The 21,778-nt window shown below is 56.7% G+C and overlaps 1 protein-coding gene across 4 annotated transcripts in view; it reads left to right on the forward strand.

The window, feature by feature from the left end:
• Positions 1–21,778, forward strand: part of SFXN5 (sideroflexin 5) — a 115,951-nt gene that overhangs the window by 89,157 nt on the left and 5,016 nt on the right. Inside the window, exons 12-14 of one of the 4 annotated variants that reach the window (XM_057557816.1) lie at positions 1,364–1,449; positions 7,263–7,380; positions 13,833–20,725. In XM_057557816.1, coding sequence (XP_057413799.1) covers positions 1,364–1,449; positions 7,263–7,380; positions 13,833–13,931 — 303 coding nt within the window. In that variant the 3' untranslated portion in view covers positions 13,932–20,725. Of the gene's footprint in view, positions 1–1,363; positions 1,450–1,555; positions 1,915–7,262; positions 7,381–13,832; positions 20,726–21,778 lie in introns of those variants that run through there. The other 3 variants (XM_057557817.1, XM_057557818.1, XM_057557819.1) reach the window with 3 other exon arrangements.

Here is a 21,778-nt window from a genome sequence, read left to right on the forward strand (position 1 = left end):
GTATATCTCCCTGTGCTTTCCAGCCTTCATCCTAATGGCAATTAGTGGCTTGTCCTGCTCTGGCCTCCAAGTGCTGGGTCCCCTCTGCTCCAGCCCTGTCCCTCATCAGCTCCCACGTGGGCCCCCACCGCACCCTGTCACTGAGGCCTTCTCCATAAGCCTCTGATGTAGGAAGACCCTTCTCTTGTCCTGGTCCTTCCCCCCACCACTGACTGATCTCAGGGAAAGTAAGTGTCTGTCCAAGGCTTGTGAGGGGCAAGGGGCTCGGGGGTGCCAGTGCCAACACCGCATCCTCTGCTTTCTGCACAGGCTCTGGGCCCCCTGTCATCCCCACACCTGTTCAGGAGACTGGAGGGACCTCTCCCAGGCCTTCCTGAGGCTGGTCATGAAGAACCCAAGTTCCTGGGAGAAATGTTTAGCCCTGAGCCCATCATCAGAGGGGATTTGGCCTCAATTTCCTACATCACCCTAACCTCCTATCCAACTCTATCCTCTTCCTGACTTGCTGTGATGGAGACCAACTGTGATAACTCCTCCTCGTGGTCCAAACAGCAGGGAACCCCAAGCTCTTCTGCAGCCCTGGGCTTCCCTTGTCCTGGCTCTATCAGCCCCTTGCCATTTGGGACTCCAGGGACCCGTGGGTTACAAGCATTCCTTGAGCCTTCTCTGAGGGCTGGGAGCCCGTGGGGTTAAAGGAACTCATCACAATGACCATCAGGGTGCAGAACTGCCACTGAGCTGTGCCTTGACCAGCACCCCCCCCCCAGGAATCCTGAGGGAGCCCCCAGAGCAAGGCCCCAGGCAGACCCCATATGGGGACAGCAGCCACTCAGCAGAAGCATTTCCCACTTACAAAGCTGACCTCTTGTCATTAAGAAAGACTCTCATCCAGAGCCAGGAAATGGCAAGATCCTCCAAATCTTTGTCTTTAAGGGAAAAGAAAGTGAGTCCCAGAATCCCTCTTCTCCCTGGGCACCAGGAGCCTCACGCGGTACAGCACGCCACAGCTGTCTGTTCTGGCCCTTCCAGCGCCTGCTGTGTTTTTAGAGCATCTCAGGTCCTCCACGTGTTTCCTCTCAGCCGCTGTACCCCGCCACCCAGTTCACCTCCCTGGGCGCGGGCCCCTTGCTGGGTTGCCTCCACTCCCCCACATGTACCAGGTGATGGGGATCTGCGGTGGGAAGATGGGGTGGCTTTTTTCTGTTGTTTGGAATATGGCTTCGTGAGCGATTCCATGAATTATTCCGTTCAGCCAGATGTGCTTAACAGTGGTACATACACCTAGGGGCTCCGGGGCTGGGTTTGCTGCCCCGAGGCTGTCCCACCCCCGCCCCGCTCACCACAGCCTCTGCTTGCCCCTCAGGCCCTGCTGGAGACGGCGCTGACGCGAGTGGTCCTCCCCATGCCCATCCTGGTGCTACCCCCGATCGTCATGTCCATGCTGGAGAAGTGAGTTGGGGCCCAGGACAGAGGCCATCGTGGCGGAGAGGGTGGGGGAAGGGGGACCTGCTGGCCCAGGGCAAGGGTCCTGGTTTGTTCAAACTCTCCCTGGCAGGGCTGCTGGAATCATCCTGTGAGAATTCATGGACTTTGGCTGCTCAGGACCCTGTGCTAAGTTCTAGGAGGGATGTCCCGATGGACAAGGCTGGCCCTGCCCTGGAGCTGGCGGTTCTAGAGTGTGTGTCTGTGTGTGTGTGTGTGTGTGTGTGCACGCGCTCTATTAGTGCACAGCACAGGACCAGTGGTGAAGAGAGAGTCTGAGGACTATGGTGGGAAGACTAGACTTGGGCCCAGCGCATCCCTTTCCGGCATCTGCCATGAGGCAAGTCACCACCTCACCGAGCCTCAGTTTCTTCATTTAGACAATAATTGTACTAACCTCCCTGCCGTCCTCAGAGGGATGTTCTGAGAACACATTTGTCCTGACCATAAAGAAATAAGGAGATACAATAATAAGAACAATGATGGAGTGATTCTATTAATTAATGAGTGTGAAATTGAATCATGAAGATGGGAATGCTGCTGGAAGGAGAGGCTGAGGAGAGGAGGGAGGAAGCAGGGCTGGTTTGGGCAGGCCCTGAGGGTTGGGGAAAGTCTAGGAGGATGGCAAGGAGCAGGGAAGGGTTCCAGGTGTGGGCAGCAAGATGAGCGAAGGCCTGGAGGTCTGGTGCAGGTAAAAGTGAAGAGATGATCGCTTCCTCCTTCCCGGGGGCCCAGCCTGGGAGGGGCACCTCAAGGCAGTGGATGGGCTTGGGGGCTGTGTAGGATAAGGATGGGGTTGGGGGCACTCCCTCTGGGGCTCTGGATCAGGGGCTTCTCCCCAATTTGGGGACCTTCTTATTCCCACAAAACAAATGACAATAACAGCTAACACTTGACAGCTAAGCACTGGCTGCGTCCCAGTCTTCTCCCAGCCAGGTCCCCCCCAAATGCCGTCTCCTCAACGAGGCCCTCCCTGACCACCCCATCGAGATTACAGCCACCAGGACTTCTTCCCCCGCTACACTGCCTTATTTTTTTTACTCACAGCACTTATCGATAGCTGAGATTCTTTATCTAGTTATATGCTATCTGTGTGCTTCATTAGAATGTCATCTCCATGGAGGCAGGTCAATTCCTTTTGTTTACTGCCCTGCACAGCATCTAGCATAGTTCCTAGCACATAGTGATATGCTCAGTGTTTGTTGAACGAATGAATGATCTCATTTAACCTTCACAACAGTGCAAAGAGGTGAGCATGATGTCCCCATTTTACAGACGAGGAAAGGAAGGCAAAGAGAGGTTATATCATCTGCTTACAGTCACACACTAGGAAATGGCAGAGCTAGGCAGGGCCCAGGAATACGGCTGCAAAACTGGGCTCTTCCTACCACACTGGCTGCCTCTTGGATTTTTGAATCGCAGCACATAATCAGCCTGTCTTTGGAATCCACACCGCATGGAGACAGGAGAGGGACAGATTTGGGGAACTGGCCTCAGAAAGCCTGTGTTTTGATAAGGGCGGGACCCACACACAGGTCAGCTGCAGGTGGGACCCGGCAGTGTGGGAACAGGGTCAGGGTGACCTTGAGGGGAGGGCTGGTCCAGAGGAAAGGGGCTGCAGCTGGCACTGAGAGTAAGATAGGATTTTGGTGGAAGGGAGGGCTTTCTGGGCAAGGTGTGGGCCTGTTGCGTGGACCCTGAAGAGCCCAACCCAACAGAAGCAAAGCACGCTCTCTCATCGGGCCTGCTGATAAGGGGCCCTGTGTCCAGCTGAGGGGATGATCCCTTCGTCCCCTGGAAGAGTGGGGGAGGTGCACAGTGGGCGTGGGTACCTGAGCAAGGGATGGCATGTTGAACACTGGGACTTAAGAAAATTAATCTCCTCTGAAGTTGCAAAAATAAACAGATCCTGGGAAGCGATTGCTTTGGTGCCCCTGAACCTTGTATACGCAGCCCTCTGGTGAACTGAGGCTGTCCCCAAATACCAGCGACTGCAAGTGCACACAAGGACACCACTGGGCAAATGAGGAAGAGAGGGCTTCTGTCTTCAAGGCTACTGAATCTTGAACCTGGAATTTGCTGGGGAAAACTGTGGTCTGTGATGCCTTCTGGGTGCCATCTGAGCTGGGTTTGCAGAAAGTGGAGTGACGGTTAGTGTCCCATTGGTTGGGGGCTTAAACTTAGCTTTGGGAGGCTTGGGAGGTGGGGTGGGATTGTTTTAGTTCTGAACGTCCCAGCCTGGAATCAGCCTGGACTGCGGGTGCCCTGCATCTGGCTCAGCTCAGGGTCAAAGGAAGCCCCTCGGGTAGGTAGAAGAGGGTTAGCCATTGGTCTCCTGGAAGACTTGTATTTAGTTGGTCCTTCCCTGAAGCTTGTGGGAGGGTCTCTGAGGAGGAGAAAGAGTCCAGCCTGGGTTCCCCCAGGAATATCAAGACGAACAAGACTCAGTTTGCACCCTCAAAGACATAATTAACCTCATATACATGGTGGGGGGAGCTGCCAGACTGTGAGGTGGGGGTGGGGGGGGCAGGGCAGGTCCGGCACCGACTGAGACTCCTGGCAGGAGTTCCGGCGGGCTGGTCAGTTTCCCACCTGGAGAATGATGGCGCTGCCCCCCTCACCACCTTGTCCACTAGAGCTTGGCACTTTGCACCATCCAGCGGGCCCCTGGCTCTTAGCTGGGCACCCCCCCCCCCACCGCCGAGCACCCCACGGCCTTTCCATGCAGGGTGCTAATGGCAGGGCCTCTGATGGGGGAGGCAGCCCTACCCTCGACCCTCCGGAGCCCCGGTTGTGTGAGGGAGTCAGGAGAGCCAGGGAAAAAAGACAAAAGAACACTTACAAAGCAGCCTGCTTGCAAATTAATGGAGCGCAAAAGTAAAACTGCTCCAAGTGCTGAGGGAATGCACGGCAATGGGGAGACAAGCTGTTGTGTGGCAGCGAGGCTGCCTTGGCCCCGGCCTCAGTTTCTCCTCTCTGGGAGGACCCTGGGTTTCCTGCTAGGATAGCAGAGTTGGGGGACGTGTTCAGGTGTCCCTGTCTCTGAGATGAAAGGAAAAGGGTCTCCCGTCAGAAGCCGAGAATCCTCCACTCCGCCGCCCGAGCAGGGCCTCTCTCTGAGGGGTGCACGCCCCTCCCCTCACTCTCCACCGCACCTTCCCTCAGGCCCAGGGCTCCACTCCAGCTCCACTGTCCTGGGGAGGAAGCTGGTTTTGGACTCAGGGCCCGGAGAGCAGCCCCGCGCCCCCCAACTCAGAGGCAGCTGTGGGGGTCTCTCCCCCAGCTCTGCATCCCTGGCCCTGGCCCGGGCCTGGACTTTTCTGCCCTCCCAGGCTGGGTCTCAGCTTGGTCAGGGTTCAGGCCACACCCTCCACGGTAGCTCCTGAGGCCGCTTCCCAGCCTCCCTCATTCCCGGGGATCCGGGTCTTTCCTCTCTCCCAGGCATTCGCACATCTCTCCATCTGCATATTTTAACTCCCCCAGCTGCCTTTCCAATTCCTCCCTGCCATTTCCCTCTCCTCCTCCCCTCCCCCTGTCCTGCTGTGTTCACTCTCCCGCCTGGGCTGGGACTTCAGAGGCTCCTGTTGGCTGCTGTCTGAGCCTTCCTCCTTCCTGAGTGGGGAGCACAGGCCTGGGACTTTCTGGATCCCTTTCACAGTGGGGACTTCAGCCAGTCACCCGGAGAGAGGCGCCAAGGTCGCAGCCCCACGTAGAAGGGGTCTGTCCGGTGTCCCCACCGAATAAGTCCATGTCCTGCCCCTCACCTGCCAGGGAGGGAACCTCCCTCCGCTATCCTCCCTTGGGGCTGTGCCTCCAGGGGCCACACACCCTCCTGTCCCCTCCCCCCTGCTCTGGCCACCCTCAGGGACTGAGGTCCCAGTCGCTGCCACGGGAGCAAGAGTACCCACCTTCTGGTCCTGCTGGAGAAGTTAATCTGAGTTGAAAACATCTCAGGACCCATCTCAGCCTTACTCCCAGCCCCTCCATGACTCTCATGGAAGCCCAGGAGGTCTCAGGCTGAGTCCGTGGGGAAGAGGGGGGTGAGGCTCACCCGGAAGAGAGGGAGAAGATGGGGGCACTGGACCAAGGCGGAGGGGATGCCAGAAGGGCTTGAGTTTGATTTGGGCACCTTTGTCCCCTTGTTCTTCATCCTGTGGAAATTCCCCTCCCCAATAGCTCGGTTCAGGCTTAATTCAACAACTGGACAGATCTTGGGGTCTGGGCCAGTGGGAAGGGCTGGAGGACGACCCAGCCACCAAGATCCTCCCTCCTTCCTGCTGGTAACAAGGGCGGTAACAACAGCAATACGAACACACCTCACTGAGCACTTACTGTGTCCAGGTCTTTTACTTGCATAGAATTTACAAGTAATTGGATTGTTATTGGTACCTTAGTAGGAACATGCTGGGCCAGAGTTTCCCAGAAGTGTGGTCTGGGGATCACCTGTTGTAGACTCATGGAAGGTTCCCAGGTGTAGTACTAGCTGAATCAGGATCTCGTGGGGGAGTCTGCATTTTTAACCACTGCCTAGATACTAAAGTTTGAGAACCGCTGCTCCCAGTTTTGCTGTCGCCTTAGAGCCAGCTGCTCTTGGGATTCATGTGCCAGGAGGTGAAGGTGGTGCGGGGTTTGCCTGCCGGACACTGAGGCGCTGCCCCCAGAGGAGCCTCTCCCCTGCCTGTGGCCACAGCAGCCCTGCCCCAGGAGGGCAGGAGCAAGAGCCCTGGTTATGGCTTCTTCCCACCAGAAGCCGGTCTCAGTCCGGTGGAGGCTGACGCTTACCGAGGGCAGCACGTGTACCCACCCAACATCCCTTGGCAAATAATCCGTCTTGCTGACGCATCCCACCCCAGGCCTCCCCACGTAGAACGCCTGGTGGTCTTCCCCAGGGCCTGGTGGATTATACAGAACGAAATGTTCTGACGGACAGCACAGTGAAGGTGGACTCGCCAGCTGCTACGGCCTCCACTCTGTCTGGAGAGGCCGTATTGTCATGGGGCTGGGGGACCCAGGGCCCTGGAGGGAGGCTTTCGTACCCCTCTCCTGCCCAAGAATCCCAGCTCGGATGCTCACCGCGGGGAGGGGTGCCAACTGTGAACTGGTGGTGCAGCGGGCAAGGGGTCCTTAAGGCAGGAGCCAGAGCAGCTCAGTGACAGCACTTTTAGGGAGTCAGGAGCCCAGACAGCAGCCCTGCCTGCCTCCCGCAGACTTGGGTCTTGGCCTTGGGCAAGTCACTGTGGCTCTTGGATCGAAGGTGACCAGGTGGTCAGCAGGGTGTGTTCTGTTCCCGTACCCAGAAGAGGTCATCCTCTCCTGGCTGTGCGTCCGTGCGTATGCGTGCTTGTGCGTGCGTGTGCGTGAACGTGTGTGTGGTTTGTTCACTATTTCAATATGTGCTGCCTTCAAGGCCCATCTTCCTCCGCTGTGTCCCCGCGTGGGCCCCCCCACCCCCTGCACAGGAGCAGGGGCCGACAGCCTCCTCTATCGTCTACCCCACATGTGGCCTTCTTTGCGCAGGGCTGGATGCACAATGGGGTGGGTGCCCCACAGGTGCTCATTTATGATTTACGGTTGAGAATTTAAGCGGCAACGTCCTTCAGGGCAGGTCCTGGGGAGAGGGCTGCCACTGGGGGACGGTCCCAAAGACAGAATTCCTCCACAGCTACTTAGCTACAGGCTGGGCCTGGCCCTCAGACCCAGTGGGACCCAGCGTGGTGGCTAATGGCCAGCTCACCCTGTCTCCGGGTCTCATGGGGCCCCCCCTTCTCTCTCCCCCACAGGACAGCTCTCCTGCAGGCGCGCCCCCGGCTGCTTCTCCCCGTGCAAAGCCTCGTGTGCCTGGCAGCCTTTGGCCTGGCCCTGCCGCTGGCCATCAGCCTCTTCCCCCAGATGTCAGAGGTCAGTGGAGGGAGGGGCTCAAGGGCAGGACAGGGAGGGTTGCCATCTGGTCATTTATGAACCAATACCTACTCAGTGCTGACACCTTAACACTGTGCTAGCTAGGTACTGGGGTTAGACCGTGAATGAGACGGGCCCAGGCTCTGACCTCTCAGGGTCAAGGGTCAAGCAGTGAACACAGCGATGAAACGCAATAGCAAGTGAAGGGTGAGCAGTGTTAAGATGGGAGGAGTTTGGCCGTGGGAGGAGGAGACAGTAGGGGCCCAAACAGAGCTTAGAGAGAAGTGGCATTTCATGGGGGCCTGAAGGATGGGCTAGAGTTGGCCAGGTGTGTAAGAGGTGAGGGGACACATAGGCTGAGGTCACCTGGTGTGAAGGGAGGCGGCACACAGCTGAGGAAAGCCTGCCTCTTGGGCAGAGAGCGGGGAAGATGAGGTGGGCCAGGTACGGGGGCCTGACGTCGGGGGTGCCGGGAACTTGGAAGCCAGCGCAGTGGGTAAACGTTACCAGAAGAGCTGTGCAGAGCAGGACCACAGATTCCTGGTTTTGAACTGTCCCCATGGCTGTATGGTGAGGCTGCGTTGGAGCTCTGGAGAAGGAGCCTTCAGGAGGCGGTGGCGGGAGTCCAGCGAGAGATGATGGCGGCTTGGACCAGGCTGCTGGCAGCGGGCATGGAGGGAAGTGGGTCCTTTAAGAGAGAGTTGTTAGGAGGCAGCTTCATGAGGATCTGATGAAGAACTGCATGTGATGGGAGGACAGGGAGCCGGCAATATGTGCGCCCGGCTTTCTGGTTTTGAACAACCCGGCAAGATGGAGATGAGGAGGGGCCGGCGTGCAGGAGGACAGCATGTGGAGCTGGATGGACACGTGGGGTTTGAAGAACCTGTGGAACTTGTGAACAGAGGTGCCCTGTGGAAGTTGGCTTTGGATCTAGAAGCCAGGAGAGAGGCCTGGGCTCGAGGGACAGAAGTAGGAGCCCCCAGCATAAAACAGCGATGGTGGGTGGGATCAGCCAAGGAGCGTGTGGAGAAAATAGGCCCTGGGGAGGGGGGCTGCCCAAGGACAAGTGGCCAGGGAGGTAAGGACAGAGCCAAGTGAGACTGGAGTTGGGGGGCATCCACAGGGTCAGACCCTCCCGAGAGGTCAAGCTCCATGGGGTTGAAGAGCGTCCATTGGTGTCTCAGTTCGTGAAGGCAAACTCCATCCCGAGGGGTGGAGCCCAGCTGGGGGGTAAGGAAATGGGGTGGCAGGCTGACTGTTTGGTCTGGAGGCTTGGTACCGGGGGGAAAAAAGAGAAGCAGACCCAGAGCTGGAATGAGATGTGGGATCAAGAGAGGCTTTCATTTATTTTCACTCTTAAAATGGGAGAGACTGGAGCTTGTGTAAATGCAAAGGGAAGGCACCAGGAGAGAAGGACACTGGAGGAGGAGGACAGAGGGCAAAGTCCATGAAGTGGGGGAGTCAGAGCGCAGGCAAGGGGTTCAAAGGATTCGCCTGGGTGGGGGAGACCCCTCCCCACTTTAGCAGAGGGAGGCAAATGTTGGTTGGGGGGTGGAGTTCGGGGGTGGGGAGGTTAAGGAAGTTGATCTGATAGCTCCTGTGTTCTCATGACTGAGCAGAAAGGAAGGAGGTGGGTGGGAAGGGGGAGGTCAAAGGTCAGAGGACTATGGAGAAGGCTGGAGACCTTCAGAGGGGAGAACGGGAGAGATAGCAGACTAAGGAAGTCAGAGAGCCCGGTGGGCAGTGCCGAGGGTCAGTGGAGGGGACGGCTGGGGGTGGACACAGGTTGGGGGTGGGGGGGTGGCCAGGGCCTGTCTACCCAGAGGTACGGGGCCTGCTCCAGTTTTGTCTGGTTGGGTGAGGCATTCGGGAGGCTGGTAGGAGTTCAGGAGGAGCAAAGGACCCCAGAATCTTAGTTGGGTGGGGGTGAAGAAGCATGAGCAAGCCGAGTGGGAAAAGCAAGGTTTGGTGCAGAGGCAGACCCAAGGAGGGCAAAGAATGACCATGGTATCTGGAGTTACGGAACTCATGGGAAGATGGGGGCTGTGCCTGCAGATGGACGCTTCTGAATCTGTGACTTCAGGACTGACCCTGCGGGGCGGGAGGGGTGCAGGTTCCTCCAGGGAAGTTGGGGAAGGTGAAAATAAGGGTCCTGGGGTGTTACACTGGGACTGTGAGGACTGGAGACCCAGGGTCTTAGAGTAGGAGGTAGTGACCCGGCCTCCAGGCCCCGAAGAGGGTGAGGACTGGAGTCACTTGCCTCCACTGAGCCCCAGCGTTTCAGGAGGAAACTATAATGGGATGGGGCTCCTATCTTGGGGGCCAGGCCAGTGCACACAGGATGGGAAGCTCAGCAGTGTCCTCATACCCACAGGGCCCAGCCTTCCCTTCAACCCAAAAGCTGAACAGCTGTATCCTGATGCTTGGGGACTCCGAATAGAGCTGGGGGCTCCAGGTTGCCTGGAAGCTCTGAAGACGAGAGGGAGGGCACTTCTTGGCGGTCCTGGCATCCCCATCTGGAAGGCCTGGGCCCGTCACTCCCCAAAGCCACTGACGGCATCTCTTTATAACAGCTGGGCTGAGTCTGCAGTTCTGGGCAAGAGTCAGAGTGCCCCAGGTGCGTGCAGGCACCGCTGTGTTCAGAAGCTTCAGGTAGCTCCCGTAGCTCTACCTGTCTGCACAGGAGACGGGGCCAGGGCAGAGAAACCCCATGAGCCTGTCCCACTGGAAGGATTTTCAAGGTCATCCAGTTTACCACCCCCTCCTGGCTCTGCTGGGGCAAATGGAGACCCAGAGCAGCCAAGGGCCCGGCCCAAAGTCACAGAAGCCATGTGCTAATATGGAAGGACACCCCAGAGGCTCACTCCCAGACCAGAGCTCCCAGGAGATGTTGCATCTGCTTGTTCTGTAGGATTTTCTCTTCTCACTCTTTTCTCTTCGCCTACCCTGAGACAGTGGAGAGAGGAGGGAGCTGGGGCCTCCCTGTGGTGGGGAAGAGTCTAGGAGTGCTGTGGGTCTAAGGCGGGTGTTCCTTTGGGGCAAATAATGGAGAAATGGCCACAGTCCCCCCACTCGGGCCTCCAGCTCTGGCTGCAGAGAGGTGGTCTAAGTGAGTAGCCCCAGCCTAAGTGAGTCAACGTCCAGGCTCCTGCCTTCCCCCATGTCTGCCACAAATAGGCATGGAAGTTAGTTCTTCTGGGTGTCTAACGAAAATCCTTCTCGTTGCAACCCAAGCCTCCTTCTCTAGGTTGGAAAGAATATAGTCACTTTGTAATAAGTCTGTTCTCTGGGAAAGGAGGGTAGGGACGTGATCTTCAGAGCCCCCTCCTCACCTGCATCAACCCCAACAGGATGCAGGCGGGCCTGTGCATAATGGGGTGTTTGGCTGAGAGGACCTCGTTCCCCCATTCTTCCTCCCAATTAATTCTCTCTAACGAGGCGCTGCTTCTGCCATGTGGGGATCATGTCTCACATCCCAGAAGCCAATGTGATTTGCCACAATAAGTCTGGACCTGCTTGGGCTGACCCAACCTTGCCAAGAGCCACCAAGGTTGTCAACAGGAGTAATCACTGGAACGCTAATTAATTAATGAGGTGACTTGGAGATGGAATTTAGGAACTGGTTCCTAGAGTGGCTGGCCTGCAGTGATTGGTGTGGGGTTTCCAACCCACTAACCCCAGAGGTTGAAGAAAGAACTTCAATCCCCTCTTCAATCCCTGGGAGAGAGTTTTGGGGGTGTTTTTTAAGATTTTTTTTTTTTTTTTTGATGTGAACCATTTTTTCAAGTCTTTATTGAATTTGTTACAATATTGCTTCTGTTTTATGTTTTGGTGTTTTTGGCCGTGAGGCATGTAGGATCTTAGCTCCCTGACCAGGGATCGAACCCACACCCCCTGCAATGGAAGGTGAAGTCTTTTTTTTTTTTTTTTTAGAGGGTGGGGGTGGGGAGGGGGAATGAGGAGGTTAGTTTGTTGGTTTTTTAAAACTAATTAATTAATTAATTTATTTATTTACTTTTGGCTGTGTTGGGTCTTTGTTTCTGTGCGAGGGCTTTCTCTAGCTGCGGCAAGCGGGGGCCACTCTTCATCGCGGTGCGCGGGCCTTTCACTATCATGGCCTCTCTTGTTGCGGAGCACAGGCTCCAGATGCGCAGGCTCAGTAGTTGTGGCTCACGGGCCCAGTTGCTCCGCGGCATGTGGGATCTTCCCAGACCAGGGCTCGAACCCGTGTCCCCTGCATTGGCAGGCGGATTCTCAACCACTGCACCACCAGGGAAGCCCGAGGCGAAGTCGTTTAACCACTGGCCCGCCAGGGAAGTCCCCCTGGGGGAGAGTTTTGTCCGCGCTTTTCAAATTAGTATTTCTGCCTATTAAAATGGTGCTAATTTTAAAACTAAAATTGCAAATAATAATAATAGCTACCATTTGCTAAACATCTACTAGGCCAGGTAGCATGCCGGGAACTCTGCATGCCTTGTATTAAATCTTCCTAATGCCCCCCAAGTCCAAGGTATTACTGTTTATCAAAGGGTGTTGCCTAGACAGTTAGATGTGTGTGTCTCAGGCTCTGGGGCCAGATTTTGGCTGGGGAACATGGAACCTTTGATGCATGGGGGGTACTGAAGTCCTGGAAGGGTTGAGGTCTCTGTAGGAGGAAGAAAAGCTGTTAAAAAAGGGCAGGAGCAGGCAGGGGAGAGCCCCGACAAGCAGTTTCATGGACACGGGGGACAAGGGCATTTCGAGGAGGAGGGGGCTCCCTGCAGGTGAGCTGCTGCCGAGGGGACGAGAAGGAGTTGACAAGACTTGGCAACCGGGGGGTGTGGCTGGACGAGGCAGTCGAGGAGGCAAAATGGCAGTCCGGTTTCTCTCTTTGTTCAGAGAAGTGAACTCAGGGATGGGAAGCCATTGGAGAACCGCAAAGAAAATTTCACTCATTGGTGTTCTGTGAGATGGGGGGTTGGGGGCCTGGAGAAAAGGCAGTGATGGGGAAGCAATCACACAGCCCAGGGTAGAAAGGCATGGCCTCCAAGGGGTCCTGGGGTCCAGTAAGTACAAGGGCCTGGTTGACTGTGGCGGTAAAACGCGGATCCAGAACATGACAGTCCTGTGAGGTTCGTGCCAGTATTATTCCACGTTTGCAAATGAGAAAACTGAGGCACATCAAGGTTAAGGACCTTGCCCAAGGTCTGAAGTTGGTAATGATGGGATAGGCTCTGTACCCACAAAAGGATTCCATAACCCTCCTCAGCCCACCCCCATCTCGCTATAAAATGAGAAGGCCCAAGTCTGAACCCCAGATGGCTCCTTGCTAATTTATCGGTAGGAACATTCCAGTGCCCTCACCCAGCCCTCCTCCTTCATGGAGAGTCCATGTTCAGGTTCACAGGGACCTTCTGAAGTAGGTGTTTGTGCCTTTGTTCTCTAACCCAGAGCTGAGGCAGGAGGCGGGGGTAGGGGGTCTGTGGGCCAGCAGTTTGGGTAGGCAGCCTCCTTAGGACCTTGGGTGTGAGGACAGGGGAGCAAGGTCTGGCCTCCCTTCTGAGCCCCGGTCCTGTCGCCGGGAGTGTGGGGTCTGCCCCGGTGGACCCTGTGACCTTCACATTAAGGCTGTAGGGCATTGACCAAGGCCAGCTCAGCCAGGCATGGACGGACCCGTCTGCACCCAGATACTGGGGTGATTTCCCCTTTTTCTTGTAACTTGGAGGGCCATGTCATAGCCCCCTGTTCTCAGGGAGCCTCTGTTCTGGGGGTGCAGACAGAAGCCAAATAACCAAGGAATGTCAGGTGATGGTGCAGCTATGATGGGAAGGAGAGGGCTGTGTTGGAGCTTGCCCAGGGCTGTGCTGGGTCAGGCGGGTTGCAGAGGCCTCCCTGTGGCATGTGGGGCCTGATTTGTGGTGACCTTTCTGGCCCTGCCCTCTCTGGAGATTGGGGCTCTGGGCTCCAGGCCAATGTGGTCATCTCTGTCCTCCCCCAGACATACACATGCGTGCGCACGCGCGCACACACACACACACACACACACACACACACACACACAAACACACATGCTGGTGTCTCAGCTTCCTCGAGGGAGATGTCCAAGGTCCAGTCTCTGGGCCCATGGGCTTGGCTGCTACAAGAGGCTGGACCTGGGGACGGTGAATGTCCCTCCAATTCTGACAGCCGGTGTTCCCCACCTGGGAGCGCTTCCAATCCCATTTAATGAACCTCGTTAAGGTTCAAGAAGCAGTACCTTGGCCAAGTACCCTGCCCACGGCCCTGCCTGTTTCTCTCTCTCTTTGTGCCTCTCTCCCTCGATTCCTCTGGGCTCTCCCCCACCCCATTCCCCTCTCTTTCCCTCGCGATTCCCCCCGGGAGCTCTGGGAGGGGGGGAGGCTGGGGAACTGGGCTGCACATACAAGCCAGTGCCATTGTTCGACAATCTGTTTTTGTCTTCATCTTGTTGGCAGGCGGCAGGAGAGGAGCAAAAGGTTAATGAGACACTGTGCAGCGGGATTACCGACGGCGAGCGGCGGGCGGGCGAGCCAGCCATGGTGACAGGGAACTAATTAGGAGCAGTTTAACAGGAGGAAAAAGTGAAATCTCCTCTTCACCAACTGTCAATAATTAGCTGATTTGGTGAGGCTGAAATGTGCCCACAGGAAAAGTTGGGGCTTTTCTTTGGATGAGTGAGGCTGTGGGTACGGGGGCCCCTGGGGGCTCCGCCCTGTCCCTAGGTGGGGCTCAGGCCGGGGGCCGCCACGCATGCCCCAGGTCTGCCCTCCTCCCGTCTGGCTGGCATCCCCCAACCTCAACTCTCTGTATGACCTTGGTCTTCACCCTAAAGACCTGTTTCCCCTGCCATAAGATAAGGTGTTGTACGTAAGCTTTCTCCTGGTTCCGCCCATGAGGATTCTGGAAGTGAAACCATGAGACCGGCCCCTGGTACTAAAGCAGGGAGAGCCGATGGTGGGCTGTGTGACCTTAAGTCAGCTGCTGACCCTCTCCGGCAGTGTGGCTGTGCCACCTCTCGGGCCAGGTGTGGCTTATGAATGGTGCTGAATGGCGAGTGGGCAGAGCCTTCCTTGGAACATGCCTTCTAGCCCCTGGACCCTCATTCAACTCCTCTGTCCTCCCAGCAGCAATAGGGGCTGAGGTGGGGGCACAGGCAAGATGGGGCCGGGCTGCTGCCATAGGGCTGGGGGCTCCTCGAGTGTGTGTGTCTCTCCCCCCGGCACCAGTTTTGCGGGGTCCACGTGAGGCCACGGAGTCAGGTTCACTGGCAGCGAGGGTTGTTGCCCTGCAGTTGTCTATTGTCGGCTGTTGGTTTCTTGGCCCCTGCCCTTTGGCCTTCCCTGACACCTCAGCAGAGGACCCCCTCCCCACCCTCCCTCTGCCCCTCCAGCTTCTGCCTGACACCTTGACTGGAAGAAAAGGCAGCATCTGAGCCCCCCAGGGCTTGCTGCTCAGAACCTCCCCTGTCAGCCCTGCTAACCCCCCAAGCCCCTCCCTCTCAGCCCAGCCCCTCCTCACCTCAGCCCTGGAGGGTGCAGAGAACCAGAAACCTAAGCCCTCCTTATGTCCTCACACTAGTCACCCTGGCCCCAGCGGTTGGCTCTTAGAGGTCACACGCATGCTGTAGGTGAGGTACCTGAAGGTCCAGCGCAGCCATGCCCCTGCTCACCCCCCTACTTCTTCCAGCTCCCCCTTCCAGCTTCCATAGTTACGAAACAAAGAGGCACATCGTCCCTGTATGTGGAAAGAATGCGGGTACTCCCAGTGGGTACCAGAACCTCCACCATCTCTCTCCCCATCACCAGCCCTGAAGAAAATGGTAGTTTTGATGAACCAGCTTGGCCGGGAGCTGTGACCTAGCAGAAGCAAATGTCTCCCCCAGCTTGCCTCCATTTCTCTGAGAAAGCATTTGAACTCCCAACCAAAAACAGGGAAGAGTTGGGGATGAGCTCAGGTCCACATTCAAGCTGTTCTAGAAGAGGTCCCTCCTCCAGGAAGTCCTCCCTGATGAGCCCCCCTAGGATCTGTCTCTCCCCACACATGTAGACTCTGGTCGCATGTGTTTCCTGCGTCCCATCTCCCTCCCCAGGACAACAGTTCTTTCTCCATCCCTTGACTCGTAGGGTGTCCCTAAGGCTGAGAACTGGCACCATTTATCAACACCTAATACAGAGCATGGCTCACCTGGGCTCACCTTGACTTCATTGCTTCCTGCTTCTCCCACTCTTCCAGGGCTGATATGAGGCCAGAAGCAATGTCTAGGGGGGTAGTGTGTCCCTCTTGAGTCCACAGAGGTTCACCATCTCCCAGAGCACGTGGCTCCTCCCCTCCAATCTCAAATCCTTCTCCTACTTTGCTTGGAGATGCTTGTTTGGGGCTTTTCTCCTTTACTGCTTTAATCAGTCCCTATTGAACTCTGAAGCGGGCTATTTTTGCCATCAGAAATCTGCCGCCTCCCTGCCCGCTGCTTTCTTGGAGTTTGCCCACAGGACCCCCCAGGAGGGACGGATGGGAATGGCAAAGCCGCTTGGAGCCCAGGAACGCCAACGCCACCTGTCACGTTGCCTGTTCCACACACCCCCACCCCAAACCTGCGCGTGCATGCAGGCCCACACACGAGCACGTGCACGAACATGCGCACACATGCCCCGGTGACAGGCCTCAGCAGGGCCACCTCTCAGCCCGTCCCTCCCCAGTTCTTTCTAGGACCTTCTAAAACACCTAGCTGAATAGAGGACAGGGAGGGAGGAGGCTTGGTTGTGCAAAGCTTCTGCTGAGAGGATTAAATGCATCAGTATGTGTGAAGTATTTAGAACATGCCTGGCCCACAGCAAGCGCTCGGCCCTGTGAGCCGTGAGGAGACACAGGCGAGCAAGACCCGGCCTGCCGGTGGGATAGCCACGGGGTCCTGCCTTCCTTTAGCAGGTTTTCTAAGCCTCCAAAGGGCCTTCTCATCCATTTCTTGGTATTATCCACATCCCAGCCCCAGGAGTAGAAAAATCTTTCCACCTCACATGTGGGGAAACTGAGACCTTGGGAAGAGGGAGGACAGAGAATGATTCTGAGTTTGGTCCACCAGAGGGCACCCAGGAACAGTGCAAAGCTCCAAAATGGGGGGAGGGGGTGGTCCGAGCATTCCGTGGGTGCACATCGCACAGGGGGGATGGAAAAGTATAAGATAAGGGTCCCTGAACTTGGGGAGTGCAGTTCAGTTTGATTCAACTTTTACCGAGGGCCGACTATGCACACGGCACAGGGTGAGTGGCTCACGCTGGGGTGCAGTGGGGGGGCCCCTGTATTCACAGCTGGCCTGCAGCTGCAGGGGTGTAATCGGCCGGGGGCACCGGAGGCAGCAGCAATGGATTTGGTCTGCGAAGATCAGGGGAAGCTTCCTGGAGGATTAGGCCTCAAAGCCTACACGTACAACGCACTGGGCATGAGAGCAGCCAGTGGGTGAGGAAGCTGGAGGAGGTCGCAGAAGACCCTGAGTGTCCAGCCAAGGAGTCTGACATTCACTGCGAAGGCAGTGGGAGCCCAGAGCCAGCACCAGAGGCCTGCCCCACGGATCTAGGCTCAGGCCTCAGCTGCTCCCCAGCTCCAGCCTAACACTCCTGTCCTCCAAGGACACGCAGGATAGCACTCAGGCCTGGACGTGTGTATCTGAGCAGGACCTGAGGCCCGCCTAGCCCTGGTGACAGGGGGCGGTATGTGGCCGCCCAGTAGGCAAGTTGGTTCCGGACCTGGCAGAGGCCTCAGGCACACAGGGTCAGCCAGGTGTCTGCCTGGGCTTTGGACCTGTGTCAATGTTGCCACCACCTGCGGACCCTCAGAGGCCCAGACCCCTGGCCAGGAGCAGGAGGCTGCTTTGAGCCATGTCACAGGGTCACGCTGAACACCCCACCCCCCAGCCCAATGCCTTTGAAAAGGAGGCAGAAAAGCCACCAGAAGAAAGGCAAGTAGGAGGAACTTCTTTGTAGTAGGTAAAAGCCCCTGAAAATGGGGCACAGGCTGGGGATCCAGTTTCCTGTTTATGTCTCGGCACCTTAGCTCCAGGTTCAAATATGTAAACTATCTGCTGGCTGCTGGCTGCAGGTGTGTGTGTGCTCTGAGGCTGCAGAGGCAGAGGTGATCCCAAATGCATTCCTGACTCTGGCCCCCCACCCAAGATGAGCCAGGAGACAGAGGCAAATAGCTCAGGGTTAACCCTTCCAGCACCACAAAGGAAGCCCTTCAGGCTGCTCTAGGGGGCTCTGGGGCCAGCTGGGCCTGGGGGTGCTCCAGAGAGGCTCGTGCTTTGTGTTTGCTGCCTCTGACCTTAGATGCAGCCGGAAATCTGGGGCTATCTGCTACAAGGGGCAGCAGGGTCTGAGCTGGGTCTGGAGGCTGGGGTTTGGGGCTCTGATAGGGTTAGGGTTAGGGTTAGGGTCTGAGAGGGGAGGGCATCCGGGTGAAGCTGTCTCGGAGGCAGGGTGCAGGTTCTGCCTGGGAGTCAGGGAGTGCTAGCAGGGCCATACTGCTCATCTCATGGCAAAGCGAGCTGTTTCCAACAGGCCCACGTCTTCTTGGCACCCCCAGTTCTGGGGCTGGGGGGTACCATCAACCAGTGCTGATTGATCACTTCAGCCAGGGCTCAGGCTCCCCATCCCAGACCCCGCCTTCCCTCGAGGTCCCCTGCTGACTGGCCATCAGGCACCTGGGGAGGAGTTCACCAGATCAATGGAGGGACCCACAGGTTCCTGCCGGTCCCCCACTGGCTGCCTGGACTGGGTCACCCCTTCTCCCTGTGGCCACTCCTTGCCCAGCCTTCCTTCTCCTTGTCACCTTCTCCCCAGAGGAGGCCCCTCAGAGCTCATCTGTGGTCAAGCCCCTGCCCTTGGCCTACTACCCTGGGGCTCTACTCTTTTCTGGGCTGATGATAGTGACCCCTCCTTGCAGTATCCGCTCCTCTCACTGGGCCTTGGGATCTCCCTCTGTCCACAACCCACCTCTGAGCCACTGTGGCCACCACACCATTTGTTCTGCTGCTGACACAGCACATGGAGCTGGCTTCTGCTTCTTCCCTTACCCCAAATAGCAGGGGGACCCCAAGGGAACACACACCCTGTCCCTACCTCTGGGACCCTGAAGCTTGTTAGTTGCCCTCACTCAGTACTTGAATCTCATTCATTTACCAGCACAGCCCTGGATGTGATTTCTGTGGAGGGGACTTAGGCCCCCCACACCTCAGAGAGGTGATCTTCAAGGGGTAGGCAGCATGGGGGTCCCTGCCCCAGCTTCCTCCGCTGAGCCCAGCGGTGAGGACCCTCAGTGGTCCCGACATCCGTGAGCCCTCGAGACGGTGAGCCATTGGCTCAACCCCCAGCTATGGTCAGAGAACTAGAGAGGTCTTAACGAATGACCAGTTGAATTGGCCCAGGATGGAAGTGAGAGGCTGAGTGAGGGTTAGGAAGTCTGGACTCTAGGGGGTCACCAAATCCCACCAAAATCCCTCTGCCAAGACCAAAGACCAAAGCCTCTCAGCCCTCACCGGGGCCACTTGGAAACTCTGTTCGCCTGGCGTTGCCATGCTGCCTGTTGTCTGTGGTGCCCTCCGTCACTGCCACCGCCCCTTGGGCTGGTCCCCCTAGGCCGCCATCATGGGCTTGTTCCCTATACCCGCCCCTCAAATGTGCCTGTTCCCCAGGCCTGGCGACCGCCCCTGCCATCTGCTCTTCTGGGCAACTCCTCCGCTCCGGGGCTCTGGCTGAGCTCACATAGCCAGGGCTCACGCTTCTGCCCAGGCCCCTGCCCAGAGCTCCGCCCCCGAGACCTGTCTGCCTCACCGGCTTCTCAACCTGGGGGACCCAGGCCTGCCACCCTCCCACCCTGACCCCCCCCCCCATATTCCCCTGCCTCTGAGAACGGCGTCACCAGCCACCCAGGCTCCTGAGCTAGAATTAGGAATCATCCAACGCACAGTCATCCTCGACACCTCCCTCTCACCCCCACATGGAATTGGTCGTCAACTCCTATGGATTTCGTCTCAGAAAGGATCCCCAGCACACCCTCCTGTCAGCCCCCACTGGCAGCATCACAGGGCAGGACCTGCCACCTCTCTCTGATTCCCTCAGCTGCCCCCTCACTCACCTCTCCAGTCCATCCTCCGTGCTCTCCACCACCAGCGAGACAGGGATCTTGGACCACCCCTGCTCAGAATCCTTCCGTGACTCCCCATTGCCCTCGGGTAAAATGCTGACACCTTCATGTGGCCTACAGGGACCTGCCTGCCCCAGCCCCACCTCCATTTCCTGCCACATTCCCAGCCTGCCCAGCATTGCCCACACCAGACATGCCATGCTGGCCAGCTTATGCTTTTCTCTTCCCCAGCAAGCTTTTCCTGCCCTCTCTTATCAAAACCTTCTGTTTCTTCCTGGCCTCCCTCCTCTGAGAAGTCTTCCTTCCTTGTTCTTTCATCAATGCACGGTAACCCCCACCCCCTCCCAGTTTCCATGGCACTTGGTTTGTCTCTCTGGGATCCATCTGCTTGCCTTTCTGACTCCTTCCCTAGACTTGAAGCTTCTCAAGGGCACGGGCTGCTCTGGTCCATCTCTGTGTGCCCAGCCCTGGTGTATGGAGTTGGCAGCTATGAACATCTGCTGACTTGAGGGCCGATGGAATTGAAATGAGAGGAAAAGCCTTAGATGCCAGCTCTGTCCCTAAACGCCTGCTCCTGAGTTGAGGGCCTCGTCCACTGCCCTCCCCCGCAGCCTTCCCATTGCCTGTGTCTCCCCCACTGCTTCCCTCCTACCTGCTGCCCTCAGCACGGTGGCGAGCCTGGGTCTGCAACAGCCCCGCTGGGAGGGTGAGGCCTCGGTCTCCACCAGGGCCAGTGCCCTCCAGGGAACGGGCCGAGTAGGCCGTGGCCCTGGCCCGTGGTCCTCCACTGTGGTGGTGAGCAGCCTCTCCGATTTTAATGCGGGCCTCAGTGCTTCAGTGAAAGCCGGCAAGGGAAGTTGCTAATAATGGCACTAAAATAAAATATGCTACATCTGTTATGGGTAGCAGAACAAAATTAGCTGCTCACACCTCTGACATCCAAGATGTCTTAACTTAAAATACTCCTTGGCTTACTTTACATCATTTACTGATTATATTTAAAAGAAATACAATTTTGCAATTACTGTTCTTTCCAGCGTGATATCTATGCATCATTTTCCTTTTATGTTTATATATTTCTCCTTCATTAGTGCAGTCTGAAGGGTGATTAGGATTCTTCAAACATTTTACAGAGGTTAAACGTTGATTAAGATTTAATTATTACTGTAAATAGCTTGGAATGACATATGGTGCAAAAGCCTGACATATGTGCATTTGAATAAATGAAGTGCTATTTCCCAGGATGCCTCAGTAGCTGTTTAACAGCTTTCCCGAAGGGTTATGTTACACCTCATGGTAAGATTGCTGGGATGTTATATTTTGTTGGTTTTTGCAGCTGAAAGCTAAGAACAGTTTTCCAGTTTTTTAAAAACATTGAATATTTTAAATACCTAAATTGTTTTGCACAAATTTTTGCTAATTTGTCTAACTAGGTTAAACATTTTCAAAAGCATTTAGATTTTTAAGCGTGGGCGCTGTGCATTGTGTCAGTGGCAGCATGGGGACGAGGAGAGCTGGTGGGGTGGAGGGGACTCGGAGGCCGGCAGGGGTATGGAGGGAGGAGGTGGTCTGAGGAGAGGGGGTGGGGAAGAGGCCTGGTCCCTGAGCCTAGCTCTTGTCTCTTTGGCCCTCTCAAGTGGCCTGGGTATTGGGGTACCAGGGACTACAGGAAGAGGGTCCCCCTTCTCCAGGAACTTCACCGGGCCCACCAGCTGTTGTCCACACTGAATCCCCTCTTGTCTGGTCTCGGACATGACTGAGTTCTCTAAAAGCCCGTGCAGTCTACGGCACCTCCTGCCTACTGCCCAGGGTTGTCACGTCTTGATGTATAGCAGGTACCTGGGATGTATAGCAGGTACCTGGGACCAAGCTCAGCGAGCTGAGTTCCAAAGGCCCGGTGCTCCCTTGACTCAGTCCAGGGCAGGTGTCAGGCTGGGGCCCCCCACAGAGGTAGCGCCTCCCTCCCGGCTCCCTCAGGTTTGGGGGCTCAGGTGTCCCCACCAGATCAGTCCCTGGAGCTGCCGATCAACATCTGGGCGGCTGTGGAGCCTCCAGGGGGACCACAACCTCCCAGTACCCTCTGCCTGTCTTCTTTCCGCTCATTGATTCAACACTCATGAACACCTACTGTCTCCCGGCACTGGGCCCTGAGGATGCAGGATGAACAAGATCACACACTCGCTGCCTCATGGAGCTTGTGATCTAACGCGGAGAAGGGGGAGATGAGTGATCGGGCAGCCTTGAACCACATGCTACAACGGCTATA

This window comes from Balaenoptera acutorostrata, chromosome 12, assembly GCF_949987535.1.
Source record: "Balaenoptera acutorostrata chromosome 12, mBalAcu1.1, whole genome shotgun sequence".
NCBI classification, from domain to species: domain Eukaryota; kingdom Metazoa; phylum Chordata; class Mammalia; order Artiodactyla; family Balaenopteridae; genus Balaenoptera; species Balaenoptera acutorostrata.